General features: G+C 43.8%; 1 protein-coding gene and 1 long non-coding RNA gene across 5 annotated transcripts in view; both read left to right on the forward strand.

Moving 5' to 3' along the window:
• Window positions 1–24,069, forward strand: part of LOC118392499 (PRKC apoptosis WT1 regulator protein-like) — an 84,514-nt gene that overhangs the window by 35,713 nt on the left and 24,732 nt on the right. For all 3 annotated transcript variants that reach the window (XM_052460407.1, XM_035784536.2, XM_035784537.2), the window contains exon 3: window positions 16,513–16,644. In XM_052460407.1, the coding sequence (XP_052316367.1) occupies window positions 16,513–16,644 (132 nt within the window). The remainder of the gene's footprint in view (window positions 1–16,512; window positions 16,645–24,069) is intronic.
• On the forward strand, window positions 20,052–20,837 carry LOC127906830 (uncharacterized). Of its 2 annotated transcripts, none has more exons than XR_008062950.1 (3): window positions 20,052–20,223; window positions 20,371–20,517; window positions 20,600–20,837. It is a non-coding gene; the product is annotated as an uncharacterized LOC127906830 (long non-coding RNA). The 2 variants fall into 2 exon arrangements; XR_008062951.1 differs by lacking the exon at window positions 20,052–20,223 and adding an exon at window positions 20,249–20,321.

Below are 24,069 nucleotides of genomic sequence, written 5' to 3' on the forward strand. Positions count from 1 at the left end.
CAAGGCTCGGTAATCCCATTACTACATTTGATTCTTGTAGTCAGTCTTGGTGTGTTCTGTTTTTCTCTACATTGTGAGAACAAGGAGCTCCATCTGAAATAATTGAATTGTGACCTACTCTAGATCAGTGCCCTGCGCTGGTTGCCAGAGGTATTTGTTTTGTTGCCATAAGACATTATCTCCTTAATTAGCTTGTTGTAATGTTGAAATTGCTTTTAAACAGGCCAGTCCCCTTACTGAGATGGAGGCAAAATATCCTGTGGAGGAAATCAAGTCTTCAGTGCCATACTGAAAGAGTCCTGCCTTGGAGCTGTTGGAACTAGGCTACACAGCAATACCCCACCACTCTAGCGTTCCTGAGAGTGAAACCACATTGAAGGCAGTATGTGTGTGGTATTTGATTGAATGATGAATACCCCTTCAAACTCAACCTCCAATGTGAAGTGAAGGATGACGCGGGAAATAGAAAGGGACAACATGTTCTCCCACTACTCGATGTCCTCAGTTCCCCCTCAATAACAGTGTGGTTTGTGCTATCACACTACTTTGAAATTGCCCTGGGTGCCAGACCAACAACGCCACATCATTACAAGACCAAAAAATGTTAGCGAAAGCAGAAAATGAAACGGACGGGCCTGACAGAGTATGAGAGAGGTAGAAACTATGCATTTAACATCAGATTGTTCTGATTGATACATATACTTCTGCACTCTGTCCAGCTCCATGCTCCCTACATGTACTTGAGGTCAGTGTGTTTCTAGGAGACCCGATGGAGGTGTGTGTTTTGTTGTTGGAGGTGTGTGTTGTGTTGTGTTGTGCTGTGGCTGTATCTGTGGTAGACCTGTAAAGGTGTATAGTGGAGGAAGGTTGCTGCCTGGCAGGGGAGGATGGTTCAGTACTGCCATCAGGTGCCTTCAGTCTACTACTGCTCTGCTCTCTCCTATTGGCCCATCAGTAACCATAGAGACACAACACACTGGTCTGGCTCACCGCTACTTTTCTTTTTATCTCCTCATCTCCTTCTGTCACTTGATGAGCAGGCACCCTGATGCGTTACAGAAGAGCTGCACAGACATCTTATTCCTCTTGTATTTGTTTAACCTGAATCTAAAGAACCTTGATTCCAAGCAAAGGTTGTGACAGTTATTGAGACCTCTGTTGGAAATGGACTCTACAACCTTGCGGTCAGAGAGGACTTGTTCCATTCTCATGCATTGTGTTTGTCCTGGCTCTGTGTTTTACAGGGTCATAGTTGTGAAAGGATGTGGAAAGCCAAATACATTCTCATGTTCTCAACAGAATATATTATTCTACCCCATGAAAGGACAAAGGAAGCTGGTATTGTACCATGGCCCTTTAGGTTGTTTGGATTCATCCTGGCCATGAGAAGTGATGATATCTTCGAGTCTGACAATGTGATAGACATTTGTTGCTGCTACTGCTCTAGCTGGCTGCTGTGGACCGTCTTTGCTGCAGCCCAGCGTCTCTTTTGATAGCTCTATGAAACCCCAATAGTCCCGGAGTTGAGAGACTGTATGAGAGTGAAGAAGCTGCTGCCAAGAAACCGAGCCAAAAAAATGCGAGGGCTCACACAAAGGAGCGAGGGACTGAATGGCGCTTGGCTCTGACTGTCGTTGGCAATGGGTTTTTTTAAATATTTTTTTTTAGACAAACCCAATCTAAGGGACGACGAACCAATGGTGTTCTTTAAGCGTCCTGAGAGGTCTTATTGGCTCGTACTGGCCAAGACATCTCTTCATCTCTCTATTGCCTCCTTTTGTTGGGGCAAACCACTACTGACACAATAACCCAGTGTTAAGTGCTGCTGTTGCTGATTCCCCTGCTGCTTGGATGAGCCCTCCTCTCTGTGCCAGGTTGCTAGGTAGCCTTAGATCCAAGCATTCAGAAGGCTGACACAGAATATTATGTGGTGTCAGCTATTGTGTAATGCCCCATTTTTGTACTGGTATTCTTAAAAACAAGTCAGACAGAGGTTGATGGGTTGTTCATGTGTACAGATACTATGCATTCCAAAGATGAAGGGTGTGTGGAGAATGTGGGTCTGTCTGCCTCTTACAGGGTGTATGAGGCTAGAGGTCAGGTTGTAATGGGCTGCAGACACAGTAGGACTGGCTCAGGAGATAAGCAGACCATTAAACCTTGGGTTAGCCTCATACAGTCCATTCGGAAAGTAATCAGAACCCTTGACTTTTTCCAGACCCCTTATTCTAAACATTTTTCCTCAATCTACACACAATACCCCATAATGACTAAGTGAAATCAGGTTTTTAGAAATGTTTGCCCATTTATTATAAATACAAAACAGAAATACCTTATTTACATACAGTGGGGCAAAACAAGTATTTAGTCAGCCACCAATTGTGCAAGTTCTCCCACTTAAAAAGATGAGAGGCCTGTAATTTTCATCATAGGTGCACTTCAACTATGACAGACAAAATGACAAAAATCCAGAAAATCACATTGTAGGATTAGTAATGAATTTGTTTGCAATTGATGGTGGAAAATAAGTATTTGGTCAATAACTAACAAAAGTTTATCTCAATACTTTGTTATATACCCTTTGTTGGCAATGACAGAGGTCAAAAGTTTTCTGTAAGTCTTAACAAGGTTTTCACACACTTTTGCTGGTATTTTGGCCCATTCCTCCATGCAGATCTCCTCTAGAGCAGTGATGTTTTGGGGCTGTTGCTGGGCAACACGGACTTTCAACTCCCTCCAAAGATTTTCTATGGGGTTGAGATCTGGAGACTGGCTAGGCCACTCCAGGACCTTGAAATGCTTCTTACGAAGCCACTCCTTCGTTGCCCGGGTGGTGTGTTTGGGATCATTGTCATGCTGAAAGACCCAGCCACATTTAATTTTCAATGCCCTTGCTGATGGAAGGAGGTTTTCACTCAAAATCTCACGATACATGGCCCCATTCATTCTTTCCTTTACACGGATCAGTCGTCCTGGTCCCTTTGCAGAAAAACAGCCCCAAAGCATGATGTTTCCACCCCCATGCTTCACAGTAGGTATGGTGTTCTTTGGATGCAACTCAGCATTCTTTGTCCTCCAAACATGACGAGTTGAGTTTTTACCAAAAAGTTATATTTTTGTTTCATCAGACCATATGACATTCTTCCAATCTTCTTCTGGATTATCCAAATGCTCTCTAGCAAACTTCAGGTGGGCCTGGACATGTACTGGCTTAAGCAGGGGGACACGTCTGGCACTGCAGGATTTGAATCCCTGGTGGCGTAGTGTGTTGCTGATGGTAGACTTTGTTACTTTGGTCACAGCTCTCTGCAGGTCATTCACTAGGTCCCCCCGTGTGGTTCTGGGATTTTTGTTCACCATTCTTGTAATAATTTTCACCCCACGGGGTGAGATCTTGCGTGGAGCCCCAGGTTGAGGGAGATTCAGTGGTCTTTTATGTCTTCCATTTCCTAATAATTGCTCCCACAGTTGATTTCTTCAAACCAAGCTGCTTACCTATTGCAGATTCAGTCTTCCCAGCCTGGTGCAGGTCTACAATTTTGTTTCTGGTGTCCTTTGACAGCTCTTTGGTCTTGGCCATAGTGGAGTTTGGAGTGTGACTGTTTGAGGTTGTGGACAGGTGTCTTTTATACTGATAACAAGTTCAAACAGGTGCCATTAATACAGGTAACGAGTGGAGGACAGAGGAGCCTCTTAAAGAAGAAGTTACAGGTCTGTGAGAGGCAGAAATCTTGCTTGTTTGTAGGTGACCAAATACTTATTTTCCACCATAATTTGCAAATAAATTCATTAAAAAATCCTACAATGTGATTTTCTGGATATTTTTTTCTTCTCATTTGTCTGTCATAGTTGAAGTGTACCTATGATTAATTATAGGCCTCTCATCTTTTTAAGTGGGACAACTTGCAAAATTGGTGGCTGACTAAATACTTTTTTGCCCCACTGTAAGTATTCAGACCTTTTGCTATGAGACTTGAAAATTGAGCTCAGGTGCGTCCTGTTTCCATTGATCATCCTTGAGATAGTTCTACAACTTAACTGGAGTCCACCTGTTGTCCACCGGTCAAACTGAGCAATCGGGGGAGAAGGGCCTTGGTCAGGGAGGTGATCAAGATCTGGATGGTCACTCTGACAGAGCTCCACAGTTCCTCTGTGGAGATGGGAGAACCTTCCAGAAGGACAACCAACTCTGCAGCACTCCACCAGCATGGGCTTAATGTTAGAGTAGCCAGACAGATGCCACTCCTCAGTAAAAGATACATGACAGCCTGCTTGGAGTTTGCCAAAAGGCACCTAAAGGACTCTTAGTCAATGAGAAACAAGATTATCTGGTCTGATGAAACTAAGATTGAACTCTTTGGCATCAATGTCAAGCTTCACATCTGGAGGAAACCTGGCACCATCCCCAAGGTGAAGCATGCTGGTGGCAGAATCATCTTGTGGGTATGTTTGAGACTAGTCAGGATCGAGGGTAAGATGAACGGAGCAAAGTACAGAGAGATCCTTGATGAAGAACGAGCTCCAGAGCGCTCAGAACAAACTGAGGAGATGGTTCACCTTCCAACAGGACAATAACCCTGAGCACACAGCCAAGGCAACGCAGGAGTGGCTTCAGAACAAGTCTCTGAAGGTCCTTGAGTGGCCCAGCCAGAGCCTGGATTTGAACCCAATCGAACATCTCTGGAGAGACCTGAAAATAGCTGTGCAGTGACTGACCGAGCTTGAGAAGATCTGCAGAGTAACTCCCAAATACAGGTGTGCCAAGCTTGTAGTGTCATACCCAAGACGACTCAAGGCTGTAAACGCTGCCAAAGGTGCTTCAACAAAGTACTGAGTAAAGGGTCTTAATTCTTGACTTTGAAGTTTTATATTTTCTATAAATGTGGAGGATTTTATAACATTTAAAAAAAAAACTGTTTTTGCTTTGTCGTTATGGGATATTGTGTGTAGATTGATGAAGAAAAATACAAAAAGTCAAGGGGTCTGAATACTTTCCGAATACACTGTATATCTGTCCCATCATTCCCTCCCACCACCGTGGTAACTCCCGAACAGCACCGGCCACCTCCCCTGACGCCCATACATCCCCCTAAGCGTGAGTCGGGAGCCAAAGGAACGGCCACGCATGGTTGTCCATGAAGGAAGGAAGGAAGGAAGGGAGAGGACTCATTTGAGGCTGCCCTGCTTTCCCTTTTGTCTCCTGGCTACCTGCACTGCTTCCCCCTGCATGCTTCTGTAGGACTGTGTGGATGGTGCAGTGAATGGCAGAACAATGGAGGGAGCTTGGCGGCCTGGCGCTGGAGGAGAAACGGCCTCACACCACGGAGTTGTTCTACGTGTACCGGAGTGCAAGTCGAGGTCCAAAAGGCTCCTTGACAGCTTCTACCCCCAAGCCGTAAGACTGCTGAAGAATTCATCAAATGTCCACCCGGATTATTTACATTGATACCCCCCCTTTGTTTTTACACTGCTGCTACTCACTGTTTATTATCTGTGCATAGTCACTTTACCCCTACCTACATGTACAAATTACCTCGACTAACCTGTACCCCCGCACATTGACTCGGTACCCGTAACCCCTGTATATAGCCTCCATTATTTTTATTCAATTGTTTTTTTAAATATTAAATATTTTCTTAACTCTATTTCTTGAACTGTACTGTTGGTTAAGGGCTTGTTGGTAAGCATTTCACGGTAAAGTCTACAGCTGTTGTATTCGGCGCATGTGACAAATAAAATGTGAATTGATTTACGCCTCGATCAGACAGACAGCTTCATTGCATCACTGCGGCGTAATATATTCTGCAGCCCAATTTTTTTTCAATGTTATCCAACATTTGTTCTGGACGTGTGTGCAACAACAGTTCAACATTCACCTTTTGCTGCTATTTCTGTCAAGTCTAAAAAATACAATTTGATGAATACGTTGGATTTATCCATTGGATATGAATCTACTTCTGGTGTATCCAAACCAATGATGCTGTCAGTCTGATCGAGGCGTTTGACAAAACACAGGACCAGCTTCCCTGCTGACTCCATATACCACCACCATACACCCTGTGATTACTTCTGGTTTACAGGGATTCATTATGATGGTCCTGGTTCCAGAGCTGTAGGTCTAAGTACTCTAGCAGGTCCCAGCCACCATGAGCCTGGTCTCACTGTTTCACACTGGTTGAGTTACGGTACAGTACAGGCACCTTAGCTTGTGGATAGAAGAGCCAGATGTTAAATGTATCCCATCTACACTTGCCTTCAGACAGTTTCAAGGCCCTCACGCCAACTCTGGAGACGTGATGGTGTTGTCATACAAACAGGAAGAGTATCAACCGTGTCATACTAGAAGAGTTGGACGTAACTGTTGGTATCATTTGAAAACCACACTGCCTTTGAGTAGGGGCAGCAGGTAGCCTAGCGATTTAAGAGCGTGGGGCCAGTAACCGAAGGGCTTGGTTCAAATTCCAGGGTCGGCAAGTTGGAAAAATCTGCCCTTCTGCTCTTGAGCAAGGCAGTTAACCCCCAACAACTGCTCCACAGGCACCAATGATTGGAATGTCGATTTAAGGCAGCCCCCCGTACCTCTGATTCAGAGGGTTAAATGCAGAAGACACCTTTCGGTTGAATGCGTTCAGTTGGTGTGAGGGCCTTGAAACTGTCTGCAGGCAACTGAAGATGGATGTAACATCTGGCAAATGACTAGTTACCCCCTTTCTCTTTCCCTATACCTGTGGACAGGCATGTCTGAACCTCGAGTCATGCAGAGGTTTCCTGTCATCATGATAGCAGAATGAGTCTACCTGCACAAACCAGCTACTCTAGGGTAGCCAGAGCAGTGGACCGGACCGAGTGTGTCTGCATTTGAATTTGTTTGCAGTTGAATGTGCGTGTGGCACTCCTCCCTGGTCAAACACTAGAGAAAACAAACAGTAGACTTGCTAATGGGACCTTAACTACAAGCTGCATATCCTTCTATCAGACCCAGGCAAGCAGAGTTTATGCAGGGAGCTTGAGTCAACACACAGAGATAAAGACCCCCTGGCCAACAGGTTAGTTTGGTCTGCACAGTATACAGTCCTACTGGGATGGTTCTATAAGAGGATCTGATAGGTTACGAAGACTAGACCGATGTATTAAACACTGTTCTCATTGGATGCTGATGAGCCCAAATGTGCTGTATGGACTCCAACATAGAATTATTGTCTTGAATATTCACGTTTTATTTCATGAATGGAAGCCATGTCCTGGTATGAAAGATGCACGTTATGGTCCAAAATCATAACAGCTGGAATGGGCTGCACATGTGCCTTCACGTCACACTGCCTTTTTACGCAGTGTAAGATCACGTTGTTCTGGAGGGAAGACAATGGGGGGAGAGTGGATCTGTTGGCCATCACAGTTACAAGGTGAGTCTGTGTACAGACAGTCTAATGTGTACAGTAGCCAATTTCCTCTGTTGCATAAATTCAACCAAACATCCAGCTGCTAATTATTCATTAGGAATGAAGAGGCAACCATGTAATTAAGCAATTCTCCATACGACTGGAAAATTGCAACATCGTAACATAAGATCAGCGAATGACATGCATTCATAATATTTTACACCATTTTTCAGAGCTTGTTGTGTGGCATCTTCTTACCAAGGTTGTTTTCTGAGTCATTTTAAATAATGCTCACCTGAACCGATCATCTTTTCTGTCACCGTCTCTGACTGAATGACTGTGACTGTCACCATCTCTGACTGAATGACTGTCTGACTGAATGACTGTCTGACTGTCTCTGACTGAATTGACTGTCTGTTACTGCCTCTGACTGAATGACTGTCTGTCACTGTCTCTGACTGAATGACTGTGACTGTCACTGTCTCTGACTGAATGACTGTCACTGTCTCTGACTGAATGACTGTCACTGCCTCTGACTGAATGACTGTCTCTGACTGAATGACTGAATGACTGTCTGACTGTGACTGTCTGACTGAATGACTGTCTGACTGAATGACTGTCACTGTCTCTGACTGAATGACTGTCTGACTGAATGACTGTCTGACTGTCTCTGACTGAATGACTGTCTGACTGAATGACTGTCTGACTGTCTCTGACTGAATGACTGTCTGACTGTCACTGACTGAATGACTGTCTCTGGCTGAATGACTGTGACTGAATGACTGTCTGACTGTCTGGCTGTCTCTGACTGATGACTGTCTGTCTGACTGACTGAATGACTGTCACTGTCACTCTGTCATGACTGTCTGAATGACTGTCACTGTCTGACTGATGACTGTCACTGACTGTCTGTCTGACTGAATGACTGTCTGACTGTCTGACTGTCTCTGACTGAATGACTGACTGTCTGACTGAATGACTGTCTGACTGTCTGACTGAATGACTGTCTGACTGTCTCTGACTGAATGACTGTCTGACTGTCACTGCCTCTGACTGAATGACTGTCTGACTGTCACTGCCTCTGACTGAATGACTGTCTGACTGTCACTGCCTCTGACTGAATGACTGTCTGACTGTCTCTGACTGAATGACTGTCTGACTGTCACTGTCTCTGACTGAATGACTGTCTGACTGAATGACTGTCTGACTGTCAATGTCTCTGACTGAATGACTGTCTGACTGTCTCTGACTGAATGACTGTCTGACTGTCTCTGACTGAATGACTGTCTGACTGTCTCTGACTGAATGACTGTCTGGCTGTCTCTGACTGAATGACTGTCTGGCTGTCTCTGACTGAATGACTGTCTGACTGTCTCTGACTGAATGACTGTCTGACTGTCTCTGACTGAATGACTGTCTCTGTCTCTGACTGAATGACTGTCTGACTGTCTCTGACTGAATGACTGTCTGACTGTCTCTGACTGAATGACTGTCTGACTGTCTGTCTGACTGAATGACTGTCTGACTCTGACTGAATGACTGTCTGACTGAATGACTGTCTGACTGTCTCTGCCTCTGACTGAATGACTGTCTGACTGTCTCTGCCTCTGACTGAATGACTGTCAATGTATCTGACTGAATGACTGTCTCTGACTGAATGACTGTCTGACTGTCTCTGACTGTATGACTGTCTGACTGTCAATGTATCTGACTGAATGACTGTCTGACTGTCTCTGCCTCTGTCACTTCTACGTATCTGACTGTCTCTGAGCCTCTGACTGAATGACTGTCTGACTGTCTCTGACTGAATGACTGTCTGACTGTCTCTGACTGAATGACTGTCTGGCTGTCTCTGACTGAATGACTGTCTGGCTGTCTCTGACTGAATGACTGTCTGACTGTCTCTGACTGAATGACTGTCTGGCTGTCTCTGACTGACTGTCTGGCTGACTGAATGACTGAATGACTGTCTGACTGTCTCTGACTGAATGACTGTCTGACTGTCTCTGACTGAATGACTGTCTGACTGTCTCTGACTGAATGACTGAATGACTGTCACTGTCTCTGACTGAATGACTGTCAGTCTGTCTGTCTGACTGAATGACTGTCTGACTGAATGACTGAATGACTGTCACTGCCTCTGACTGAATGACTGTCTGACTGTCACTGCCTCTGACTGAATGACTGTCAATGTATCTGACTGAATGACTGTCTGACTGTCACTGCCTCTGACTGAATGACTGTCACTGCCTCTGACTGAATGACTGTCACTGTCACTGACTGAATGACTGTCTGGCTGTCTCTGCCTCTGACCGAATGACTTTCTGACTGTCTCTGACTGAATGACTGTCTGACTGTCTCTGACTGAATGACTGTCTCTGACTGAATGACTGTCTCTGACTCTCTGACTGAATGACTGTCTATGACTGTCTGACTGTCTCTGACTGAATGACTGTCTTTGACTGTCTGACTGTCTCTGACTGAATGACTGTCTCTGACTGAATGACTGTCTGACTGTCACTGCCTCTGATTGAATGACTGTCACTGCCTCTGATTGAATGACTGTCACTGCCTCTGATTGAATGACTGTCACTGCCTCTGACTGAATGACTGTGACTGTCTCTGACTGTCTCTGACTGAATGACTGTCTCAGACTGAATGACTTGTATGACTGTCACTGCCTCTGACTGAATGACTTGTCTGACTGTCACTGCCTCTGATTGAATGACTGTCACTGCCTCTGACTGAATGACTGTGACTGTCTCTGACTGTCTCTGACTGAATGACTGTCTCAGACTGAATGACTTGTCTGACTGTCACTGCCTCTGACTGAATGACTTGTCTGACTGTCACTGCCTCTGATTGAATGACTGTCACTGCCTCTGACTGAATGACTGTCTGACTGTCTCTGACTGAATGACTGAATGACTGTCTGACTGCACGCCACATTTAAGGCTGGGAATAAAACATGAGGCAGAGAACTCTCCTAGTAGAAGGATGCCTATGAAAAATCAATGTTAATTTTGCACCAGGAATGCATAATGCAATACATGTAATTTAAGTATGTTTTCACCTAATTGTATCCATGAAAAAGCCTTTGATATTTTCATGGCGGTTGAGCAACTCGATAAACTATCCTTCATTGTTCTTATGACCGGTCTGACAGCTTGCGGATGAAACCGGGGAGATGTCATGACCACACATCCTCTGAGGTCAGGGCTCATCCTGCCTAAAGCAGTGCCTCTGTCAGAAGACTGACCGGTGGTCCTTTGTAGCTCCGTTGGTAGAGCATGGCACTTGTAACGCCAAGGTCAATGGTTCGATTCCCATATGTAAAATGTTATGCACACATGACTGTAAGTCGCTTTGGATAAAAGCGTCTGCCAAATGGCATATATATTCAATGTTTAATAAGGTCTGCCTCAGGCCTCTCCTGGGGGCTACATAGACCGATGGACAACCAAACAGTTGTTATCCATTATCTACACATGGCAATTATTGCTCCATTTAATTGATTCTCTTTCAGTCGATATAAAATCGTAATGCTCTCCAAAATAAGACAACCTCATTCTATGATACAACATTAGGAATGGGGTTAGTACAGAGCTGGGTGGTATTGCAGTGTAAGCTACCATTTTAGGAGTTTAGGCCCTGAGTCTGTTTTAATACCTTCTCTGCCCTCAAACTCTTCCCCAAAGCCTCATAACATGCCCAGCAGTTCAATTCCTGGCTCTTCAGCCAAACCACAGAGGTTATAGAGCATAGAATGAGGCTGGCAAAACAAGAGCACAGTGAGAGACACAGTGCGTTGTTGTTGCATGGTCTATTCCCACAGATGGATTAAATCTGGGGCCAGAGGTCAGACATTTGACCTCTGCTTGGCCTCCTGGCTGCCCAGGTCTAACTACAACAGAGAGAGAAGCTGATGCTGGTACTGTCTCAGGATTGATGACCACGGAGGAAATATAGTGCGTTTCCTAGTAGTTGTAGCCTATGTTTTGTAATGGCATACTTTTACTGTCACCCCACGTGGAGATTCCGTCCCTGTGAGGTCTGGTGGAGTATTAACCATGCTTGTTAAAATGTTATTGCTGTAAAGTTTGATAAAAAGGGGGAAATGTGGACTTCTGCTTTCGACCCAGTTTAATGGTCCTTTCCCAGTCCAGGCTTGTGTTTCATAAACATTGATTAAAAAATATATATACATAAAGAAGTTGTACTCACAGCCAAGACAAGCTGCATTTTATGAGAATGTCTTGTACACGGTTTGACTTCAAGACCCAAACCAACCCCTGCAAGGAAAAACAAGTTTATTTGGAATTTCAACCCAGAAGTTAAATGAAAAACAACATATTTTGGGAACAAAACCAGTCTGGGATTAACAGGGGCATTAAATCCCGCTTTCTGGGTTTGGGGAGAGAGTTGGCACTAACTTAAACCATCCCTGAGCTTCTAAGGTTGGCCCAATAGCTGACCAGCATCTCCATCTGTCTGACAGCCCACTGAGCAGTTTGCAGCCTCTTCATCGCTCTCATTGTGTGTGTGTGCGGGTGCGCGCCATGACAGCTTGCCTGAATCCTGGCACTGAACACCACTCTCTTGGACTCTTTATGCCGCCAAAAGGCATTGTGGGTAATGCAGCATTCACCTAATCTGCCTCCATGATATTATTATTCCACTTGGGAACATAAGTTGTTGCGATAACCAGACAGTCATATTTTACACCAGCTCTTATGACCTTGTCAGATGATATGGTTCAGGCCTCATAGCTGGCAAACCTCTACTTTAACCCACATGGGCAACAACGTCCTCAAGTGTCACATTTATCCCCCCGACCCACTGTGGATGTTTTTTCTCCCTAAGATCTCTGACAGACCTGAGTTCCTCCAGTCCCTCCAGAGAGCTCTGTGTTGTATTGGTGAGCCAGGTCATACCTGAGGCTGAACGGACAACGCTGATTTATTAACGAACAGTGGGCAGTGTGTGTGAATCACCTCAGTGCCGTTGTCCCTCTCCTTTCCTCACTGCTCCTCTCCATCTCTAACACATCATCCAAATGAACTCTGTCAGTGCCGGGGCAGGCGGCAGGTAATTAATGCACATAAGTCATTAAGCACAGTCGCACAATACCACCGTAGCAGCAGCCTCCAGTGGGAAGACAATACCAGCGGACGGAGGTGCCCTTTGCTTGTCTATTAATACATTTGAGGAGTAAACGGACAGAGCACTGGCACGTTAACAAGTCGGCGCTGGCGGTCAGGTTCGATTTTTCAAATGGGTCCTCTGGGGAGGGAGGGAGATAGGATACTATTAGTGTTTAGGAAGGGGATATTTAGATATAGGACCACACTGAGGAGAGAGAGAAGATAGTGTTAGTGTTTAGGGGATATTTAGATAGGACCACACTGAGAGAGAGAGAGAAAGATATGAGAGTGTTTAGGAAGGGGATATTTAGATATAGGACCACACTGAGGAGAGAGGGAGAGAGTGTTAGTGTTTAGGAAGGGGATATTTAGATATAGGACCACACTGAGGAGAGAGGGAGAAAGATGAGTGTTAGTGTTTAGGAAGGGGATATTTAGATAGACCACACTGAGGAGAGAGAGAGAAAGATATGAGTGTTAGTGTTTAGGAAGGGGATATTTAGATATAGGACCACACTGAGAGAGAGGGAGAAAGATATGAGTGTTAGTGTTTATGAAGGGGATATTAAGAGACCACACTGAGAGAGAGAGAGATATTGTTAGTGAGATATTAAGAGACACTGAGAGAGAGAGTTAGTGTTTAGAAGGGGATATTAGAGAGAGGAGAGAGAGAGAGATATTGAGAGGAAGAGAGAGAGAGAGTTAGTTTAGAAGGGGAGTATGACCACACTGAGGAGAGAGAGAGAGAGAGTGTTTAGGAAGGGGATATTTAGATATAGGACCACACTGAGGAGAGAGAGAAGATATTGTTAGTGTTTAAGAAGGGCATATTAAGTATGACCACACTGAGGAGAGAGAGATGTTAGTGTTTAGGAAGGGGATATTAAGTATGACCACACTGAGGAGAGAGAGAGAGAGAGAGAGAGAGAGAGAGAGAGAAGATATTGTTAGTGTTTAGGAAGGGCATATTAAGTATGACCACACTGAGGAGAGAGAAGATATTGTTAGTGTTTAGGAAGGGCATATTAAGTATGACTACACTGAGGAGAGAGAGAAGATGTTAGTGTTTAGGAAGGGGATATTAAGTATGACCACACTGAGGAGAGAGAAGATGTTAGTGTTTAGGAAGGGGATATTAAGTATGACCACACTGAGGAGAGAGAAGATATTGTTAGTGTTTAGGAAGGGCATATTAAGTATGACCACACTGAGGAGAGAGAGAGAGAAGATGTTATGAGTGCTCCGCCTGTATGAGCTGTCTGCAGCTATAGTTCTGTCAAGGAGCAGCTGTTGGAAATTGTTCTTGAGGATTAAAAATAAAGTCTAACAAGGTGAGGATGCTGTAAACAGTTCAGATTATTCACCTCCATTACATAAGCAGTGTTATTTGAGACACTGAAATGTCCATTCAGGGAGGTATAGACACCAAAAGTCAGACATTTTGTAAATTCCTCCTGCCATGGCTACAGCATTAGAATGATAGATTGCAGAACACTTTATCCCAAAAAGACCACATTTCCACCCAGCACACATTCCTAATAGACTGCCACAGTCGGGTCCAGATGTAGCTTCTTAACTGGTCTTCCCATGAACACGGGTGTTATGGCGTTTGGAGACCTCAAGAACATGTTGAGTAAACGCTCTTCAGAGGCCTCACGCTTTACGCCTGCCGAGATCCCACACATTATAAACAGGAAGAGGAAGGAATGTTGGGACTCGGCTGCTTCTTTTCAGAACTCACTCCTCCACTTCCCCTCTGGTGTGTGTCATCATCACCACTTTATCGGAGTCCCTCGACGGGAGGAAATGTACTCTGTGTTTCCCAGGGCAACCACTATGTTAAGGTTTTCTTGCGTCGAAGGAGAGGAGGACCAAAATGCAGCGTGGTTATTTTGATACATGTTTAATAAAAGAATAAACACGAACCGCCTATCTGGTGCAAACAAACACAGAGACAGGAACAATCACCCACGAAACACTCAAAGAATATGGCTGCCTAAATATGGTTCCCAATCAGAGACAACGATAAACACCTGCCTCTGATTGAGAACCACTTCAGGCAACCATAGACTTTTCTAGATAACCCCACTATATCACAATACCTACAAAAAAAAACCAAGACAAAACACACCACATAATTAATCAATGTCACTTCCTGGCCTGACCAAAATACACAAAATACTAAGACCACTTCCTGCTTTCAGTAGGTGATACTTGTCCCTAGTCGAGGTGTGTGTATGTGTTCTAAGTGTTTTTTATCTGTATTTTAAATACAGCCGTCTGTTGGATAATTTGAAGTTACACCATGATACTGTATACCCATTCGTAATAGTTAGTTTCTGTACATTAGTCATATACAGTATACTATTATTTGTATGTCTCTGGCTCCAGTATGAAGTTTTGCGAGCCAATGCTAGCCAGCATTAGCACAATGACTGGAAGTCTATGGTATCTACTAGCATGCTAAGGACAGTATCCTATAATACTTCACTATAAGACTTGGTAATGTGAAAGGGAATGCTGGACCAAGGTTATATACCCATATGACTTAACATAGTCTCCTCACTGGCTGAAATCAGAAACAAAAACATCCCTTTAAAAGGATGAGCCTCGATCTCCCATTGTTTTATCTGGAATAAGACAAATGCATGGAAATTATTTGAAGTAATAGTGGGTAAAACGGCCAGCACCGTGATCCAAAATAAACGTTTGTAACCCAGTTTCAGATATAAACTGTTGCATAGCAACGTTTTTAGTCCTAAATCACTGTGTCGATGTAGACTGACTTCTGTTAGACTGCAATATCCCTCGTTATTCCATATGTGGCTGTTATTAGTTCTATGTTTCTGACCCCTGAAGACTACAGCTGTGTATCGCTGTTGGCAGTTGAGAAGGAGCAGGGAAACATTTTGGCAAATCAAACAGCACAGAGCATCCCTGTGCCCTTTGCAGGGGTCAGACGGCTAAAGGCAGGCAGTGTGCGTTTACTGAGGAGGTTTGCACTGACACAGGTTGTGTGTGTGTGTGTGTGTGTGTGTGTGTGTGTGTGTGTGTGTGTGTGTGTGTGTGTGTGTGTCAGGAACAGCTAACGTCCGCCTCTGGCTGAGTTAGAGCAGAAAGGAGTTGGCATTTCCCCAGGCGTGCTGATAAATGTTTTGGCAGGAAGGTCTTTGCAAATGACTACATTCCTTTTAGCCTTTTTTTTAAGGCTATTTTTACCATTCAAGGGCCTTTTCGTTCAGTAAGCACTTTTTTTCTTCGTTGCACAGCGTGCAAATAGGAAAGACTGTTTTTTGTTCTGTAGTAGTGGGAGGTTGGCTCCTGTTTCTGTCAATGCAGATGATACAACCAAGTTCAAAGTCAAACTGCATTTTCTCAATGTATCTTCATTTATTTTGATGCACTACTAAGTTGCCTAAATAGGAAGTCAAGATGATATATTATAAACAATTTAAGCTGAGAGCAGAGATGCCTCAGTAAAGTTGGAAGCATTCTCAGAATTTCTCGCTGTGCCCTCACTGACCCCTACATCACATGGTGTTGTTGACTCTGTGTTTTCGGGGACATTCCACTTGTCAAAAAGGCCTCTGACTACACGTCCACAGCAGCAGTGTAAGGACCCCTTGCCGGCCGTCTTCTTGTTTCCTGCATGTCCCGGTGAATGTGGACTAGGCTGTGTTAGAGCTGTTCAGGGGCTGTAAAATAAATAATGTCTTAAGAGGATTAAGGGGACCTGGGCCACATCGCTCTGGAGGTTACCACGGTTACAGTGAGAATGACCTCGGCTGTCAAAGGTGGTGTCTCACTCCCCGTGCCTCTCACTTTATTTCTCTCACTCTCTTACAATAATGTACATCCTTTTGATATGTTACTTAGTGTATAGCATAGTTTAAAAAAAATGTGCACCTAAAAACCATTCAATAAGTTGACCCCTATATTCACACCTTAATTATTCAATAAAGGTGTGTTCGACTCTCTCTCTATTGCAGAGCCTGGATGAGCTGGATGATGACGACGGAAGGGATAAGGCGAAGGAGGAGGAGCAGCAGCTGACACAGCTCAACACGGAACAGAACGAAGCCATGACCTCTGACCCTGGGGCCACCACCCACTTACTACAGGTGAGGACAAGGTCACATGTCACCCAACCTCACTGACCTTTACCCCTTAGTGTAATACCTAGGGCCTGGAGTTTAGCCTGACCATGTAACCGGACCAGGAAACACTCTGGGCTGAAGTCCTATCAACCAATAAGGCTTTTGGCTCCCCAAGTTTTGTACACACTTATATGGTTCTTTGATCACTGAAACAAAATGGTTCCATATACTGGAGAACACTGAACGGTGCCATTTATGAATTATGGCTCCTACTATTAAATAATCATATTTTGAGCTAAGGATATACTTTTAAAAAACAATTAAATAATGGGCAAAAGAATACCAGCATAGTTTTTAGAATTATTTGCCATTCAATGCGAACATAGTTAGGAAATATGAAGTACAATACTTTGTCCATTAGTTAGTGATCAACAAAAAGGTGTCTTCTGCTCCATTCTCAACCACCAAACAGCAGACGTCACACATACAGTTGAGACAACCACAGGTTCAAGCTGCATGTATCGCCCCTTGATGGAGAGCATGTTGTGGGGTTAGGGGCCTTGCTCAAGGGCCTAACATAAGGGAATGTTTTGAGGATATGAACCCAGCAGCCCTTCAGTTATCAGATCAATTCTGCCATTTTTATTTTCTCTTAACGCCCGACCCGGGATTAGAACCAGCCACCTTTCAGCCACAGGCCCAACTCCTTAGGCACTGGACTACCTGCTTGACTGGTTCCAGATAAGAAGAAAAAATTAATATGAATTAATCTCCAGAAATAAGCATGAGTTAACCTGCCAAAATGCTATGCAGACATACAATTATTATGATGTAGAAGAACAACTTGCATGCCGTTGTCCGCAGCAGCCGAAAGAGAGAGCCTCTGATAGTTCTGGGATACTGAAAGAGAGAGCCTCTGATAGTTCTGGGATACTGAAAGAGAGAGCCTCTGATAGTTCTGGGATACTGAAAGAGAGAGCCTCTGATAGTTCTGGGATACTGAAAGAGAGAGCCTCTGATAGTTCTGGGATACTGAAAGAGAGAGCCTCTGATAGTTCTGGGATACTGAAAGAGAGAGCCTCTGATAGTTCTGGGATACTGAAAGAGAGCCTCTGATAGTTCTGGGATACTGAAAGAGAGAGCCTCTGATAGTTCTGGGATACTGAAAGAGAGAGCCTCTGATAGTTCTGGGATACTGAAAGAGAGCCTCTGATAGTTCTGGGATACTGCCTCTGATAGTTCTGGGATACTGAAAGAGAGCCTCTGATAGTTCTGGGATACTGAAAGATAGTTCTGGGATACCGAAAGAGAGAGCCTCTGATAGTTCTGGGATACTGAAGTTCTGGGATACCGAGAGAGCCTCTGATAGTTCTGGGATACTGAAAGAGAGCCTCTGATAGTTCTGGGATACTGAAAGAGAGCCTCTGATAGTTCTGGGATACTGAAAGAGAGCCTCTGATAGTTCTGGGATACTGAAAGAGAGCCTCTGATAGTTCTGGGATACTGAAAGAGAGCCTCTGATAGTTCTGGGATACTGAAAGAGAGCCTCTGATAGTTCTGGGATACTGAAAGAGAGAGCCTCTGATAGTTCTGGGATACTGAAAGAGAGAGCCTCTGATAGTTCTGGGATACTGAAAGAGAGAGCCTCTGATAGTTCTGGGATACTGAAAGAGAGCCTCTGATAGTTCTGGGATACTGAAAGAGAGCCTCTGATAGTTCTGGGATACTGAAAGAGAGCCTCTGATAGTTCTGGGATACTGAAAGAGAGCCTCTGATAGTTCTGGGATACTGAAAGAGAGCCTCTGATAGTTCTGGGATACCGAAAGAGAGCCTCTGATAGTTCTGGGATACCGAAAGAGAGAGCCTCTGATAGTTCTGGGATACCGAAAGAGAGAGCCACTGATAGTTCTGGGATACTCTGATAGTTCTGGGAGTTCTGGGATACCGAAAGAGAGAGCCTCTGATAGTTCTGGGATACCGAAAGAGAGAGCCTCTGATAGTTCTGGGATACTGAAAGAGAGAGCCTCTGATAGTTCTGGGATACTGAAAGAGAGAGCCTCTGATAGTTCTGGGATACTGAAAGAGAGAGCCTCTGATAGTTCTGGGATACTGAAAGAGAGAGCCTCTGATAGTTCTGGGATACTGAAAGAGAGAGCCTCTGATAGTTCTGGGATACTGAAAGAGAGAGCCTCTGATAGTTCTGGGATACTGAAAGAGAGAGCCTCTGATAGTTCTGGGATACTGAAAGAGAGAGCCTCTGATAGTTCTGGGATACTGAAAGAGAGAGCCTCTGATAGTTCTGGGATACTGAAAGAGAGAGCCTCTGATAGTTCTGGGATACTGAAAGAGAGAGCCTCTGATAGTTCTGGGATACTGAAAGAGAGAGCCTCTGATAGTTCTGGGATACTGAAAGAGAGAGCCTCTGATAGTTCTGGGATACTGAAAGAGAGAGCCTCTGATAGTTCTGGGATACTGAAAGAGAGAGCCTCTGATAGTTCTGGGATACTGAAAGAGAGAGCCTCTGATAGTTCTGGGATACTGAAAGAGAGAGCCTCTGATAGTTCTGGGATACTGAAAGAGAGAGCCTCTGATAGTTCTGGGATACCGAAAGAGAGAGCCTCTGATAGTTCTGGGATACCGAAAGAGAGAGCCTCTGATAGTTCTGGGATACCGAAAGAGAGAGCCTCTGATAGTTCTGCGATACCGAAAGAGAGAGCCTCTGATAGTTCTGGGATACCGAAAGAGAGAGCCTCTGATAGTTCTGGGATACCGAAAGAGAGAGCCTCTGATAGTTCTGGGATACTGAAAGAGAGATCAAAACATAGATTGTATGTTAAAAGTCATGCAATGATTAACTAGGCTATTGAATCACCAATAATTATTATTCATAATTTATTATAAATCATTTATTACATACCTCTTCTTATTCAGAAACAGTCTTCTAATGGTTTTAATGAACATAGTCCCCTCAATTGACTCTGAAATGAAAGAGAGAATTAGCTAATTATTAATGTCAGACTGGGTCTGTAGCTCTATTTGGCATATCCCATAATAAAAAATGGTTCATTAGAAAGAGAAAGCTAGCTTGTGAAGTGGCAAATTAAAGTAGCCTAGCTTTTTCTGTTTAGCTAGCTAGCTTACCAAATGCTCATTCTAATAAAGTTTCAATTTTATTTATCTAGTATATAGCTTATAATAAGACTTTGGCTTCATATATTTTTTTATGAAATAATCAACTTTGTGTATATATATATATATATATATCCTCTTGCTTCTAGCTAGAATTTAGTTTGCAACAGCACAAGTTTGTGCCTGGCTGTTTGCCACTCAGACCTTAGCAATAATGTTTCAAAATATACATTAGCTCTCCATGGCAAGGGAAAGATTTAACATGTCAGACTTCAGCTCGCCATTTTTCTGAACACGTGAAGTCATACAGCACCATCATTAATATTGATATAAATGTCAATGGAAAACAGCTAAATCAAATGAAGAGGGAATGTTAGCTGTCATTTCAGAGTTTGATGTGACTGGGTTAGCTTTTGATGTGTTAGGTTAGCTCTTAGCTCTTTGATGTGACTGGGTTAGCTTTTGATGTGTTAGGTTAGATCTTAGCTCTTTGATGTGACTGGGTTAACTTTTGATGTGTTAGGTTAGCTCTTAGCTCTTTGATGTGACTGGGTTAGCTTTTGATGTGTTAGGTTAGATCTTAGCTCTTTGATGTGACTGGGTTAACTTTTGATGTGTTAGGTTAGCTCTTAGCTCTTTGATGTGACTGGGTTAGCTTTTGATGTGTTAGGTTAGCTCTTAGCTCTTTGATGTGACTGGGTTAGCTTTTGATGTGTTAGGTTAGCTCTTAGCTCTTTGATGTGACTGGGTTAGCTTTTGATGTGTTAGGTTAGCTCTTAGCTCTTTGATGTGACTGAACCCTTGATGTGTTAGGTTAGTTTTCTTTGATGTGACTTCACTGATGTGTTAGGTTAGCTCTTAGCTCTTTGATGTGACTGGGTTAGCTTTTGATGTGTTAGGTTAGCTCTTAGCTCTTTGATGTGACTGGGTTAGCTTTTGTTTGCTGTTTAATTTCTAAAATCCCCATTACACTCTAGAGAGGGATAGAACCCTCAAGGTTTTTTGTCTTCACTGGATATATATATATATATATATATATATATAAGTATAGTATAGGCTTCTAAAGGTTCTATATAGTAAAGGTTCTATATAGAACCCCAAAGTACCCTTTTTTCTAAATGTATAGTACAAAACAAGATCTCTTGATTCCCATGGTGATCTACAGCTGAGTCCAGCCCCAACTTACACACTCCCCTCCCTTGAGCAGAATGTGATGATGAGATAGATAGATACCACAGTGCCACCAAACAGAGGCACTGTTGGTCAGAGAGAAAGCACTCCATAAGCTGCTTGAGAAGGAGGGCGCCGCAACCAATGCATTGCTCTATATAAACCAGCTCGTATTGCAAAATGATGCACTACAATACGCTACAAAATACAAATGCATTCCATAACCATTCTCTGGGTGTGATGACATTAGCAGTACTAAAAACATATTGCTTAGATAGCTGTGTTTTTGAGACGGTCACAACCCAGCTCAGCTCCAAGGTCCACAGGGCTAAGTGCTTATAGCTTCATTTGGAGCCTGTGTTGCAGCAGGAATGAATATGCATGTATGACATGCTATTGATATGGAGCATGCAGTTTGAGAACATTGAGGCCTCTGCGTTAATAGATGTCATAGCAAGGCCAAACTGATTTTATATATACAAATGTAGCTACAGTATATGGTTTTGCAAACAATTATATTTTGATTGTGCAATTGATTTTAAACTAAACCATTCCAGAGCATAACATACGTGAATAAGATGGAGACCCTACTATCAGGTTGGTTATTATTGATGTGATTGTTTCTATACGCAGTGACTTTGGAAATATCATTTTCTGTTACTTTCGCCTTGAGATCATTACTGTGCAGTCAACAAGTGTGCAATTGAAGTGCTGTCAAGCGCTCTAGGCGGAGACATGAAAGGACTTGAGAATATGTTGGTAACGAAGGCAACCGCGGAAACCATTTGGATTTCCTCCCCGTGTTATATTTACAGATATGGTTACTGTCAGTACAATACAGTATCAGATGATATATTCATATAGAGCTTTCCAAATGTAGTTAATCATTTAAAGTCAGTAGGTCCACAAACACTTAAATCACTAGAAATATGAGCCACCCACTCGTTTAACCTATGTCTCACGTGTGTTGAAAGTGAAGAGGCTTCTACTCCGTTGACATGCCGTATAGTGTACCCAGAAGATTAAGATCACGTAACACGTCCTTCCCGCTGAAACATAAGCAGATTACACTTCAGCCCAAGGAAATGAGATATGGAGGTGCCTGCTGAGCCCACCTTACCACTACAACCTATTCCCCTTAAATCAGAGTAGATGTGGGCACCGCCACGACTAACCACTGGGGATCTCCCGCACTGCATCTCACCCATTGCTCTGCCACTCCCTGCCTTTGGTCTAGGGAATTTTGACGGCTGTGTGTCATGCCGTTGTGACCTTAGTGACCAGCTAACAGAGGAATAGCGACCGTGCTTCTACACCTGCATTGCTTGCTGTTTGGGGTTTTAGGCTGGGTTTCTGAAAAACACTTTGAGATATCAGCTCATGTACGAAGGGCTATATCAATAAATTTGATTTGATTTGAAATTTGATATAGACAGGAGGGAAGGAGAGACAGACGGAGAGAGAGAGTGAGAGTAGGGGGGGTTGGGGGATAGAGAGCAGTAGAGAATTTAAGAGTGGATTTACAGGGAGCTGTCAAGCCGACATCTGTAAAGACGGAGCATTCCAAAAATGTGCTATTTCATTCTGACCCCATTTATCACACAGACAAGCGTTTGCCATGTTGTCTGTGTAATATACAGCTACCTCGAGATCAAACTGTCAGGCTTTTTAGCTTCTGCACCGGTATCAAGATGTCTGGACTGAGACGGGACTGGCAACTTCAAATACTAGGAACCGTTGACCTTTCTGCGGAACAAAATAATCCCCTACCGTTTTGAGTCCACACAGTTTTGCATCAATAAGAAGTGAACTTGATTAATGAGCTTTCTGACTTTCATTTGATAGTTGATTCGTATTTCTCTCCTTTCATCCTTTCTTGGGTCTATCTATCTGAACCAAGTAAAGCACTGTCCTCCCCTTCTTCTTCCTCTGTGGAGAGCTGTCTGTTCCTGCCCTATAACAACCTGTTCATGGAGATGAGACTAGGTAATAGCAGTGTAACACTGTCCTCCTCTTCTTCTTCCTCTGTGGAGAGCTGTGTGTTCCTGCCCTATAACAACCTGTTCATGGAGATGAGACTAGGTAATAGCAGTGTAACACTGTCCTCCTCTTCTTCTTCCTCTGTGGAGAGCTGTGTGTTCCTGCCCTATAACAACCTGTTCATGGAGATGAGACTAGGTAATAGCAGTGTAACACTGTCCTCCCCTTCTTCTTCCTCTGTGGAGAGCTGTGTGTTGCTGCCCTATAACAACCTGTTCATGGAGATGAGACGAGGTAATAGCAGTGTAACACTGTCCTCCTCTTCTTCTTCCTCTGTGGAGAGCTGTCTGTTCCTGCCCTATAACAACCTGTTCATGGAGATGAGACGAGGTAATAGCAGTGTAACACTGTCCTCCTCTTCTTCTTCCTCTGTGGAGAGCTGTCTGTTCCTGCCCTATAACAACCTGTTCATGGAGATGAGACTAGGTAATAGCATTTTAGCACTGAGCAGTTTTGCTGTGACAATACCAGTATTGCAATATGTTTTCCAGGGAAAAAATGAAAACACGAAGCAGACCAAACTCTTTGGTCCTTTAAAAACCTGCTGTATGTAAAATATTGTGTGCTACAGCTTGGAAAATAAATAAATGTGACTCCGGATGAAAGCATAATGATTTTTGTTTTCCAACATCAGGGCTGTTTTCCTAAAGATGTTAAACCCACTTCGTGTTTTGTTTCCTTCCCCCGATACTAACGAGTATCGTGATACTGGTATCCTCCCGGCCCTACTGACCAGCCCGTCTCAGTGAGAGGGAGAACAGAGAGAGTTCTGTAATGGCTGCAGCACTATCTCCTCCACTGTCATCCTTTCTCTGTTCCTACTCATCTATTTCGTATCCCCATCGCCTGCTGCCAACCCGTCCTCCCCCACACAGTATCACCTTGTGATACACATGGAATCACACACACACCTGTATGCACGCACATACACAAATACTCACACACACACACACATGGGTGTCTTTCTCTCCTTGCCTGTGGCTGCGTTCCTCTGTGAGGTAGTGTAATCAGTGATGTCTGTGTCACAGAGGGCCTCTCTCTGGGGACCCCATGTGTTCCTGGTTATTAGGCCTTACCCCTCTGTGGTATGTGAGCCGTACAAGGAAAACA

This window comes from Oncorhynchus keta, chromosome 13 (assembly GCF_023373465.1).
Source record: "Oncorhynchus keta strain PuntledgeMale-10-30-2019 chromosome 13, Oket_V2, whole genome shotgun sequence".
NCBI lineage: Eukaryota > Metazoa > Chordata > Actinopteri > Salmoniformes > Salmonidae > Oncorhynchus > Oncorhynchus keta.